The 13,158-nt window shown below is 46.1% G+C and overlaps 1 protein-coding gene across 5 annotated transcripts in view; it reads right to left on the bottom strand.

The window, feature by feature from the left end:
• The window catches only part of nckap1l (NCK associated protein 1 like), a 46,936-nt gene that overhangs the window by 4,268 nt on the left and 29,510 nt on the right, over window positions 1-13,158 (bottom strand). For 4 of the 5 annotated variants that reach the window (XM_042329965.1, XM_042329956.1, XM_042329974.1 and 1 more), the window contains exons 21-28: window positions 10,358-10,576; window positions 8,657-8,787; window positions 7,128-7,225; window positions 6,500-6,593; window positions 6,083-6,165; window positions 5,737-5,817; window positions 3,078-3,171; window positions 2,629-2,745 (exon numbers count right to left, since the gene is read on the bottom strand). In XM_042329965.1, the coding sequence (XP_042185899.1) occupies window positions 2,629-2,745; window positions 3,078-3,171; window positions 5,737-5,817; window positions 6,083-6,165; window positions 6,500-6,593; window positions 7,128-7,225; window positions 8,657-8,787; window positions 10,358-10,576 (917 nt within the window). Of the gene's footprint in view, window positions 7-2,628; window positions 2,746-3,077; window positions 3,172-5,736; window positions 5,818-6,082; window positions 6,166-6,499; window positions 6,594-7,127; window positions 7,226-8,656; window positions 8,788-10,357; window positions 10,577-13,158 lie in introns of all 5 variants that reach the window. The other variant, XM_042329975.1, reaches the window with a different exon arrangement.

Genomic DNA, 13,158 nt, shown 5'->3' on the forward strand with positions numbered 1-13,158 from the left:
GGTGCCCTACGGTCAATCAATCAATCAATTAGTTGAGTGATGGCAGTGGCCAGACAATGGATGTTGTTGTGGTGCCCCACGGTCAATCAATCAATTAGTTGGGTGACGGCAGTGGCCAGACAATGGATGTTGTTGTGGTTCCCTGCGGTCAATCAATCAAAGCAGAAGCCAGAGCCACACAGAGGAAAACCAAACTAAATGAAGACACCACTTTAAAAAAAAATACATTTACAGGAACAGTCAACTCCCTAGACCGTAGGAGGTGTCCTTTAGATCCAGCACTGCCAATAACAAAAGAAGGTGGACACACATTCTATAGCTCCGATGTAACAACAACAATCCTACCGAGGCTTTTGACGGAATCCTGTCTCCATCAGGGTTTCTGAATCCTTTTTATTCCAGGTCATGTTTAAAACGCAGACAGAGAAAAACCTGAACGCCATCTCTGATGTCACCATCTCTGATGTCACCATCTCTCTGACTTTGCTCCACGGTTGTTATTTGATGCTCTTAGGAGTTCTCCATCCGGCTCTGTGACAACTCAATAAGACTAATTTTATGGAAGGTCTATGCTGTCTGACACAATCACTATGGGGCAGCAGGTGGCCTAGTGGTTAGAGCATTGGACCAGTAAACGTAAAGGTTGCAAGATATTATCCCCTAAGCTGAGAAGGTACAAATCTGTCATTCCGCCCCTGAACAAGGCAGTTAACCCACTGTTCCTAGGCCGTAATTGAAAATTAGAATTTGTTCTTAACTGACTTGCCTAATTAAATAAAAAAAATTAAATAAAACAGAAACACGACAGCATCCCAAATAGCACCTTATTCCCTATATAGTGCACTTGGGACCTGGTCTAAAGTAGTGCACTTCCTTACGTGCTCTGGTCAAAAGTAGTGCACTACCTTATGGGCTTTGGTCAAAAGTAGTGCACTTCCCCATGGGTCCTGGTCTAAAGTAGGGCACTTCCCCATGGCCCTGGTCAAAAGTAGTGCACTTCCTTATGGGCTCTGGTCAAATGTAGTGCACTTCCTTATGGGCTCTGGTCAAAAGTAGTGCACTTCCTTATGGGCTCTGGTCAAAAGTAGTGCACTTCCTTATGGGCTCTGGTCAAAAGTAGTGCACTTCCTTATGGCTCCTGGTCTAAAGTAGTGCACTATTGGGGATAGGGTGTAATTTGGGACGCTACCCAGAGTCCTTGGTAAAAAACAAGTCTTTCATTCGTCAACCTGCCTGAGTTAAGGTCAATAGGGAATTAGAAGTATTCCAAGGTGTCACAGTGATGACTGTGATGATGTCACTGTTCCCCCAAGTTCTGGTAAACTGGCGTGACTAGTGTCCATGGAATGTCAACCACATTGAACCAGTTAGCATAACTGTGGCAAATTCCACTTGAATTACACTTAGTCGTGCATTGACGTCGATGGGAGATTAGGTGGAAATGTTACTTGTGATTCACCCCTGAAAGATTCAAAAATGAGTCAGTGACTATTGTGTGTGTCTTTCCTAATCAGTTAGGATTTAAGCATACAGCTGGATCTACACTAGTGCTGAGCAACTACAGCTTTTTGTGGTTCGATCAGTTTCGGTTTGAGTATTAAAAATGCTGGATTGAATGCTGTAACACAGAATAAACCAATGAATACAAGTCCCATGATGGTAGTGACCGCCCGTTAGTGTTTATGACTCTTTTGTAACCTTCATTTACTCACATTACGTTACTAAAATATTTCAGTTCTGTATTTTACATTTGTTTTATATGAAGACTTTATTATTTCATTCCAAGGCCTACTTTTACGACTGCTGTATACCAACTATCAATCACTTAGATCATGTATTTTCAGGTAGAGATACCTCATGAAGCAACAGCTGCTCTCTATGTCCCCTCACAATCACGCATTCGTTTTGGTTAATCGCTTTGCACTAATCTACACACAACAGATGGCATGAGAAGGGGCAGCTGTTGCTATTGTAACACCCAATGAGGATCCAAATGAACACATGAACATGTAAATCAGACATGGACTCAACTCCACATTGGAGCAGATTTCGAGATCAGGAAAGAAAAACATTTTAAAATGCAGTTTTTTTGTTGTTGGATTGAACATACAACCCTGCTTGAAGAATTTCCCCAAGGGATAAATTAAGCAATAAGGCACGAGGGGGTGTGGTATATGGCCAATATACCACGGCTAAGGGCTGTTCTAAATCGCGACGCATCTCAGAGTGCTGGATAGAGCCATTAGCAGTGGTATATTGGCCATATACCACAAACCCAAGAGGTGCCTTGTTGCTATTTTAAACTGGTTACTAAAGTAATTAGAGCAGTAAAAATACATGCTTTGTCATACCGATGGTATACGGTCTAATATACCGAGCCTGTCAGCCAATCAACATTCAGGGCTGGAACCAACCAGTTTGTAATACAGATTATTAGATGAAATGAACATCCTGTCGAATGTAGGAGGAGTTGGCGTCCAGGTTCAGAGAAGGCAGAGACACAATGTAATGTTGTTGGTTTTGCACTGAACTAAATGTATCACTAGGGTTATTGTGTCCGTATGTTCAACAGGGAGCGAAGAGGGACATCTATGTACATTTACCACAAGTCAATAACCCGGTCCTTACCACCATAATGTCTGCTGTAGTAGGAGTTGGGATCCAAAGCCAGGATGGGCAGGGACACGGCGATGTAAACCAGGAGAAGGCAGGTTAGCTTGTACTCCTCATCCACAGATGAGTTATCTGAAGAGTAGAACTCATAATTAGCAAACTTTCCTTTAAAATAAAATATTTTTCTTCTTCTAAACTCTAGAAAACATTCATAGGAAATAAACAAAAGGAAAGTTGAAAGACATGCATTAATAGGTTAAATATTTTTTCATTTGTTTGACTTTTTAGCCAATTGGAGTCAAGCTATATAAAGGGGAGGATTAGTTGTGGAATCCTTCTGTTTTGCCATAAAGATATATTGTACAAAACCAATAAAGTGGTCCTTCGAGCCGGATAGTGACAATTGTCTTGGAACATGACCAGTGTAAAAACGGACATCCCCCACCAGAGAATATTGTATTTACCTGTACGCATACTAGCGACGGCTGCCACCAAAGCAGGGTCGATGTCACAAGTCAGTCCTGCTGCAGACGCCAGCTCAAACACCGTCAGGGTTACCTGCATCAAGTAAACAAGATGTCTTCAACCATTTTTAATCTTAAAGATGCCTTCATTTACTTATTTGGCTTATCAGTTCTTTTCAGCTTCTAGCTGGGCAAAAAAGCCTCCATTAAGTGAATTTTTCTTAAACTGAAACTATAAAGCATTGGTTAACTACTGTTCCCTCTTTCTGTAGCAAGGGGTGGGGGGATTTGTTTTGGGGGGTGGGGGGGTGGGGGGTGGGGGGCAGAATGTTTCCATTGAGGTGGTTATTTTAGTTGAGAGGTTGCAGACCAGACAGACATGATGTGTCTCTTTCAGGGAGGTCAGCTTGCCTCTGCTTGGTGCCTGGTGCTGCTGACGTCTTAGGGTTCATCCTGAACCAGGCTGTGGCATGTTATGTTTTCTCTGCACACTTGGGTTCAAATCATGTTTGAAATCTTTCAAATACTTTAAGTATTTGTTTTAGCCTGCTTGGAGTGCCAGGTTGGCATGGTTTGACTTCTCTATTGGTTTCCATAGCACTATACAAACTCAAACCAGCACAGATAAAGTATTTTTAAATGATTTCCAATAGTATTTACACCCGGGTCTGGGATGTCTGCTTTGTATGTCCTACTCTCACGCTCAGGGGAAAGACATAAGCAGGCCAGGGGGCTTTCCACAGTCAGAGACAACTCATAAAATACGCCTTCTACTGTTCCACTGCTCTACTGCTCTCTACCCCTCTCTACCCCTCTCTACCCCTCTCTACTGCTCTCTACCCCTCTCTACCCCTCTCTACCCCTCTCTACCGCTCTCTACCCCTCTCTACCCCTCTCTACTGCTCTCTACCCCTCTCAACCCCTCTCAACCCCTCTCTACCGCTCTCTACCCCTCTCTACCCCTCTCTACCCCCCTCTCTACCCCTCTCTACCCCTCTCTACCCCTCTCTACCCCTCTCTACCGCTCTCTACCCCTCTCTACCGCTCTCTACTGCTCTCTACTGCTCTCTACCGCTCTCTACCCCTCTCTACCCCTCTCTACCCCTCTCTACCCCTCTCTACCCCTCTCTACTGCTCTGAATAACACTGTAATTCAAGTTATCGTATGAACGGTTGTTTTTTTGGTAATGATCCTATCCTACCGTATACTCTCCTACCCTATCCTACCATACCCTGTCCTACCATTCCCTAGTCTACCCTACCCTGTCATGCGATCCCTATCCTACCCTATCCAAATCTACCCTATAATGTACCCTATCAATCCTACACTATCATACCCTATCCTACCCTATCATATCCAACCCTACCCTACCCTATCCTACACTACCCTAACTAACCCTACCCTACCACATCCTACCCTACACCACCCTACCCTACCATACAATATCCTATCCAACTCAACCCTACGCTATCCTATCGTATCCTAACCTATAATACCGTATTCTATCCTCCCCAACCCAACCCTACCATATCCTACCTTAACCTACCCCATCATGCACTACCCTATCCAATACTATCATACCCTATCCAACTCTACCCTATGCTATCCTATCCCACCCTATAATACTGTATCCTATACTACCCTATCCCACACTACTCTATCCTACCCTATCCCACCCTACTCCATCTTACCTTAACCCAGAAAATCATGCGCTACCCTATCCGAAGCTACCCTATAACGTACCTATCAATCCTACCCTATCCCACCCTACCCTATCATATCAAACCCTATGATATCCTACCCTATACTACCCTAATCAATCCTACCATATCCTACCCTACCATATCCTATCCTAATTTATCTTCTACCATACCATATCCTACCCTATCGAATCCGACCCTACCCTCCGCTATCCTATCCCGATTGTATCCTATAATACCGTATCCTATCCTGTTCTATCCTACCCTATCCAACCCTACCGTATCCTACCCTGAACAACCCTATCCTAATCTACCCTATCCAACCCTACCGTATCCTACCCTGAACAACCCTATCCTAATCTACCCTATCCTACCGTCCCCCTGAACAACCCTTGTATCCTAATCTAATCCAACCCTACCGTATCCTACCTGAACAAACCTATCCTAATCTACCCTATCCAACCCTACCGTATCCTACCCTGAACAACCCTATCCTAATCTACCCTATCCAACCCTACCGTATCCTACCCTGAACAACCCTATCCTAATCTACCCTATCCAACCCTACCGTATCCTACCCTGAACAACCCTATCCTAATCTACCCTATCCAACCCTACCGTATTCTACCCTGAACAACCCTATCCTAATCTACCCTATCCAACCCTACTGTGTCCTACATATCATACCCTACCCTATAAAACCCTACCCAACTATATCTTCCCTCACCCTATCCCACCCTACTCTATCCTACCTTATCCTACCATACCATACCATATCCTACCCTATCCAACCCACCCTACCCTATCCAACCCAACCCAATCCAACCCTACCCTACCCTACCCAACCCACCCTACCATACCATATCCTACCCTATCCAACCCTTCCCAACCCTACCCACCATACTCTGTCCTATTCTTTACTCTCTGGTTATATTCAATTTTCCAAACCACTCTGTACCTTGATGTCTGTGTCAGGGGAGACCATGTCCCTTAGGTTCTCAATGGGCCCCATCAGGTAGGGGCAATGCTTCTGCATGATCTGAAGACAGAGAACAGAGGGATTATTAGGTACCCTATGACAGGTACCCTATGACAGGATATTAATATTTTATTTGAAGCCTCGACCATAAGGGCGACAGATGTCATAAACAGTCGTGGCAGCTGGTGTCAACTCATGGCAACTGACTTCACAATGTTATAACATGACACAAACAATACAACAACAACAGCCTTATTACCCACAAGAGGGGAATGAAATTAAAAATTCTCCATTCAGTATATTATAAGTGGTAGTGTGTCCTCACGTCTTCCAGTGTGTCCTGTGCCATGGCTCTAAAGGACAGGATCACTCCGATGATGGTCATCCTCTTCAGAACGTTCTCTCCTGCTGTACAGGTTAAACACGAGAGATTAAAGCGTTCATACAATCTATTATCCTTTTTAGTGTCATGAGGCACGGCACCGAGATGTTTGACATCTCTGAAATCATGCAATTGACAGGTCGGTTGGAGAAGCTCCAGTTATATACACACTGCACAGATCTAACAGCTTCAGACGGGATTCAGTCCCCCCCGAGGTATTCCACATCACCTTTCACATCGTCAACTGATAAAGCATTCTGTTTGTCTTCTCATCTTTCTCCTGTTCCCCCTGCAGCTCACTTGGCACTCTTCCCTGGAGGTTAGTGTGTGTGTATGCGCGTGTATGTGTGTGTGTGTTACCAGGCAGTCTCTTCTGGAGGTTAGCCATGACCTCAGGTTTGTCAAAGTTAGCTCTCATCTGAACTAGCACATCCATGTTTTCTATCACCAGTTTCTGGAGGAGGGAAGAGGAGAGGAGGGAAGAGGAGAGGAGAGAAGGGGAAAGGAGGGGAGATGAGGGGAGAGTTGAGAAGGGAAAAGAGAAGCGAAGAGAAGAGCAGAGGAAAAATAGAAAATAGATGGATAGAGTTGTGAGATACTGTCAAACTACCAGGTTATGAGTGCAATCACAGAGTTAATGTCCAGTTCAATCTTAATGTCAACTTTCTACCATTTACTGTAGGAGCTGAATGACACGTTGACCAGGAGACGTTCTCTCTTTCAGACGGTATGTTGATTTAACCTTTATTTAAGCAGGGACAAATTAGATCTTTTTTTAATATAAATTAAAATAAGGGATATTCAGGTCACAATGATCTTCATCTCCTGTTGGACTGTGTGGGGGAGAGTATGAGTTCATCTCCTGTTGGACTGTGTGGGGGAGAGTAAGAGTGACTTCATAGTTCAACAGCGGCAGATCAGACATAGACCGCCAGCCAGCCCTCTGAGAGATATGAGCCGTCTGTAATTGTTTGAAGCTTAATCCTACCTTGAGTTCTCCGACTTGTGAGGTGATGTGCCACATCAGGTTCTCACTGAGGAACTTGAGACCGTACGGACCAATCAGCTCGGCCAGGGCCTGCATCTCTGGGCAGATTAGGGATGAAGGGGAGAATATGGATGTGTGGTTTAGAATGTAGTTGTCACACCCTGATCTGTTTCACCTGTCCTTGTGATTGTCTCCACCCCCTCCAGGTGTTGCTTATTTTCCCCAGTGTATTTATCCCTGTGTTTCCTGTCTCTCTGTGCCAGTTTGTCTTGTATGTTTAGTGAAGTCAACCAGCGTGTTTTTCACCGTACTCTGTCTTCCTGGTTCTGACCACTGCCTGAACCTGGACTACTTTCCCACCTGCCTGATCATCCTACCTGCCCTGACCTTGAATCTGCCTATCCTTCGGTACCTATTGGACACTGAACTGGTTTCGACCTTTTGCCTGTACACGACCACTCTTGCCTACCCCTTTTTGGATGAATAAAACAATGTAAGACTCCAACCATCTGCCTCCTGTGTCTGCATCTGGGTCTCGCCTTGTGCCTTGATAGTAGTTTAGACTGTAGTTTAGACTGCAGTTAGGACCAGAGGACTACAACACCCGAGGGCTACAACACCCGAGGGCTATAACACAGAGCTAGGTGGACAGGGCGGAGCTAGGTGGACAGGGCGGAGCTAGGTGGAGAGGGCGGTGCTAGGTGGAGAGGGCGGTGCTAGGTGGAGAGGGCGGTGCTAGGTGGAGAGGGTGGAGCTAGGTGGAGAGGGTGGTGCTAGGTGGAGAGGGTGGTGCTAGGTGGAGAGGGTGGAGGTAGGTGGTGCTAGGTGGAGAGGGTGGAGGTAGGTGGAGAGGGTTGTGCTAGGTGGAGAGGGTGGTGCTAGGTGGAGAGGGTGGTGGAGAGGATGGCGGTAGGTGAAGAGGGTGGTGCTAGGTTGACAGGGCGAAGTTAGGTTGACAGGGCGAAGTTAGGTGGACGGGGCGGAGCTGGGTGGTGCTAGGTGGAGAGGGTGGTGCTAGGTGGAGAGGGTGGAGCTAGGTGGAGAGGGTGGAGCTAGGTGGAGAGGGTGGTGCTAGATGGAGAGGGTGGTGGAGAGGATGGCGGTAGGTGAAGAGGGTGGTGCTAGGTTGACAGGGCGGAGTTAGGTGGACGGGGCGGAGCTAGGTGGAGAGGGCGGAGCTAGGTGGAGAGGGTGGTGCTAGGTGGAGAGGGGTGGTGCTAGGTGGAGAGGGTGGTGCTAGGTGGAGAGGGTGGTGCTAGGTGGAGAGAGGTGGAGGGGTGGAGCTAGGTGGAGAGGGTGGTGCTAGGTGGAGAGGGTGGTGCTAGGTGGAGAGGGTGGTGCTAGGTGGAGAGGGTGGAGGTAGGTGGAGAGGGTGGTGCTAGGTGGAGAGGGTGGTGCTAGGTGGAGAGGGTGGTGCTAGGTGGAGAGGGTGGAGCTAGGTGGAGAGGGTGGAGGTAGGATGTGCTAGGTGAAGAGGGTGGAGGTGCATTTAGAGGTCACCAGGCTACCCTACTGCAGACAGGTCTCACCTGAGATATCAGAGTACTCCTCTGCTCTGAAACTCTGCTCGTTCTCGATGGTCTGGTTGACGAAGCAGTGCATTGCAGGGCAGTGAACGATCAGGTTGCTGCTGGCCTGACGCAGAAGGCCCTCTAGGTACCTGTGGAGAGGCAGACGTCATATCCTCTTCAGTGACAGAGGAAACGGTTCAGCGACTGATATAATGTCTGTTAGCCTGGAGACGTCAGAGATGAAGACAAGTCACAGAAGGGTTGTCAGTTCAAATCCTAAACTCAGCAAAAAAAAGAAATGTCCCTTTTTCAGGACCCTGTCTTTCAAAGATAAATCGTTAAAAATCGAAATAACCTCCCAGATCTTCATTGTAAAGGGTTGAAACACTGTTTCCCTGCTTGTTCAATGACCCATAAACAATTAATGAACATGCACCTGCGGAACGTTCGTTAAGAAACTAACAGCTTACAGACGGTAGGCAATGAAGGTCACAGTTAGGAAAACTTAGAACACTAAAGAGGCCTTTCTACTGACTCTGAAAAACACCAAAAGACAGATGCCCAGGGTGCAATGTCCGTACTGTGAGATGCCTAAGATAGCGCTACAGGACGGACAGCTGATCGTCCTCACAGTGGCAGACCACTTGTAACAACACCTGCACAGGATTGGTACATCTGAACATCATACCTGTGGGACAGGTACAGGATGGCAACAAAAACTGCCCGAATTACACCAGGAATGAACAGTTCAGACTGTTCGCAATAGACAGAGAGGCCGACTGAGGGCTGTAGGCCTGTTGTAGGAAGGCGTGTCCTCACCAGACATCACCGGGCAACAAACGTCACCTATGGGCACAAACCCACTGTTGCTGGACCAGACAGAACTGGCAAAAAGTGCTCTTCACTGACGAGTTGCGGTTTTGTCTCACCGGTGATGGTCAGATTCGCGTTTATCATCGAAGGAATGAGCGTTACACCGAGGCCTGTACTCTGGAGCGGAATCGATTGGAGGTGGAGGGTCCGTCATGGTCTGGGGCAGTGTGTCACAGCATCATCGGACTGAGCTTGTTGTCATTGCAGACAATCTCAACGCTGTGCGTTACAGGGATGACATCTTTCTCCCTCATGTGGTACCCTTCCTGCAGGATCATCCTGACATGACCCTAAAGCATGACAATGCCACCAGCCATACTGCTCATTCTGTGCGTGATTTCCTGCAAGACAGGAATGTCAGTGTTCTGCCATGGCCAGCGAAGAGCTCGGATCTCAATACCATTGAGCACGTCTGGGACCTGTTTAATCTGAGGGTGAGAAATGACCAGGAACTTGCAGGTGCCTTGGTGGAAGAGTGAGGTAACATCTCACAGCAAGAACTGGCAAATCTGGTGCAGTCCATGAGGAGGAGATGCACTGCAGTACTTAATGCAGCTGGTGGCCACACCAGATACTGACTGTTACTTTTGATTTTAACCCCCTTCCTTTGTTCAGGGACACAATATTCAATTTCCGTTAGTCACATGTCTGTGGAACTTGTTCAGTTTATGTCTCAGTTGTTGAGTCTTATGTTCACACAAATATTTTACACATGTTTAGTTTGCTGAAAATAAAACCCAGTTGACAGTGAGAGGACGTTTCTTTTTTTTGCTGAGTTTATTTCTGGTAATAGTGGGAGTGGGACATGAAATAGTAATTGGAGGACTGCTGCTGGTATCACGTTACCAGTTGGTATAGAGCGTGGTGATGGTCTGTCCTCCGTATGAGTCCAGTGGCTGCGTCTGCTGCAGTAGGACATTCTTGACCAGCCTAGTGACGTCCAGACTGAGGTAGCGTGACAGGGTGTGCAGGCTGGCTGTGTAGGCCCGAATCCCGGCCAGGAGGTCAGACGGACGTCCTATTTCCTGGGTGGTCTGGTTGTAATGGGCCATTCTCACGATGATCCTGGAACATTACACACACACACACACACACACACACACACACACACACACACACACACACAAACTAACGTCATGGAATCAGACAGGGCTACATGGCATGGCAGGCTGAATGAATAACAGTCAGGCTCAACGAACCATGTAATGATTATTCTGTCTCTCTCGGTCTCTGTCTCTCATCAAGGGGCTTTATTGGCATGGGAAACATATGTTAACATTGCCAAAGCAAGTGAGGTAGATAATATATAAAAGTGAAGTAAACAATCAAAATTAAGAAGTAAACTTTACACTCTCTGTCTCTATCTATCCCTCTCCTCAACCCCCCCCCCGCGCTATATTTAATTAATTGATCAATTACACTGTGCTGAAATGGAAGCAGAACATGTACACAGATCATTATGGTGCATGCTTGGTTCATTTTGAAATAGCAACCTACTGTAGCTATAATTGTCTGAACTCCTGAACTCTGTAATATATAGTTCAGTAAAGTATCTACCATGGTGTCATGTTGTGTTGCTAACGTGTTGTTGTCATGTTGTGTTGCTACCCGTGTTGTTGTCATGTTGTGTTGCAAACGTGTTGTTGTCATGTGTTGCTACCCATGTTGTTGTCATGTTGTGTTGCTACCCATGTTGTTGTCATGTTGTGTTGCTACCATGTTGTTGTCATGTTGTGCTGCTACCCATGTTGTTGTCATGTGCTGCTACCCATGTTGTTGTCATGTTGTGTTGCTACCCGTGTTGTTGTCATGTTGTGTTGCTACCCGTGTTGTTGTCATGTTGTGCTGCTACCCATGTTGTTGTCATGTGCTGCTACCCATGTTGTTGTCATGTTGTGCTGCTACCCATGTTGTTGTCATGTGCTGCTACCCGTGTTGTTGTCATGTTGTGTTGCTACCCGTGTTGTTGTCATGTTGTGTTGCTACCCATGTTGTCATGTGCTGCTACCCGTGTTGTTGTCATGTTGTGTTGCTACCATGTTGTTGTCATGTTGTGCTGCTACCCATGTTGTTGTCATGTGCTGCTACCCGTGTTGTTGTCATGTTGTCTTGCTACCCGTGTTGTTGTCATGTTGTGTTGCTACCATGTTGTTGTCATGTTGTGTTGCTACCCGTGTTGTTGTCATGTTGTGTTGCTACCCGTGTTGTTGTCATGTTGTGTTGCTACCATGTTTTTGTCATGTTGTGTTGCTACCATGTTGTTGTCATGTTGTGTTGCTACCCATGTTGTTGTCATGTTGTGTTGCTACCATGTTGTTGTCATGTTGTGTTGCTACCATGTTGTTGTCATGTGCTGCTACCGTGTTGTTGTCATGTGCTGCTACCCGTGTTGTTGTCATGTTGTCTTGCTACCCATGTTGTTGTCATGTTGTCTTGCTACCCGTGTTGTTGTCATGTTGTCTTGCTACCCGTGTTGTTGTCATGTTGTCTTGCTACCCGTGTTGTTGTCATGTTGTCTTGCTACCCGTGTTGATGTCATGTTGTCTTGCTACCCGTGTTGTTGTCATGTTGTCTTGCTACCCGTGTTGTTGTCATGTTGTCTTGCTACCCGTGTTGTTGTCATGTTGTCTTGCTACCCGTGTTGTTGTCATGTTGTGTTGCTACCCGTGTTGTTGTCATGTTGTGTTGCTACCCGTGCTGTGTTGTCATGTTGTGTTTCTACCCGTGTTGTTGTCATGTTGTGTTGCTACCCGTGTTGTCATGTTGTGTTGCTACCATGTTGTTGTCATGTTGTGTTGCCATGTTGTGTTGCTACCATGTTGTCATGTTGTGTTGCTACCCGTGTTGTTGTCATGTTGTGTTGCTACCATGTTGTTGTCATGTTGTGTTGCTACCCATGTTGTCATGTGTTGCTACCATGTTTTTGTCATGTTGTTTTTATACCCTTGTTGTTGTCATGCTGGGTTTCTACCATGTTGTCATGTTGTGTTTCTACCATGTTGTTGTCATGTTGTGTTGCTACCCGTGTTGTTGTCATGTTGTGTTGCTACCCGTGTTGTTGTCATGTTGTGTTACTACCATGTTGTTGTCATGTTGTGTTACTACCATGTTGTTGTCATGTTGTGTTGCTACCCATGTTGTTGTCATGTTGTGTTGCTACCATGTTGTTGTCATGTTGTGTTGCTACCATGTTGTTGTCATGTTGTGTTGCTACCATGTTTTTGTCATGTTGTGTTTATACCATGTTGTTGTCATGTTGTGTTGCTACCCATGTTGTTGTCATGTTGTGTTGCTACCGTGTTGTTGTCATGTTGTGTTGCTACCATGTTGTCATGTTGTGCTGCTACCATGTTGTCATGTTGTGCTGTCCATGTTGTGCTGCTACCATGTTGTCATGTTGTGCTGCTACCATGTTGTCATGTTGTGCTGCTACCATGTTGTCATGTTGTGCTGCTACCATGTTGTTGTCATGCTACCATGTTGTCATGTTGTGCTGCTACCATGTTGTTGTCATGTTGCTACCATGTTGTGTTGCCATGCTGTGTTGTTGTTGTGTTGCTACCATGCTGTGTTGTCATGTGTTGCTACCTTGCTGTGTTGTTGTCTTAGGTCTATCTTTATATAGTGTTCTCTCTTGCTGTGATGTA

This window comes from Oncorhynchus tshawytscha, linkage group LG02, assembly GCF_018296145.1.
Source record: "Oncorhynchus tshawytscha isolate Ot180627B linkage group LG02, Otsh_v2.0, whole genome shotgun sequence".
Lineage (NCBI taxonomy): Eukaryota > Metazoa > Chordata > Actinopteri > Salmoniformes > Salmonidae > Oncorhynchus > Oncorhynchus tshawytscha.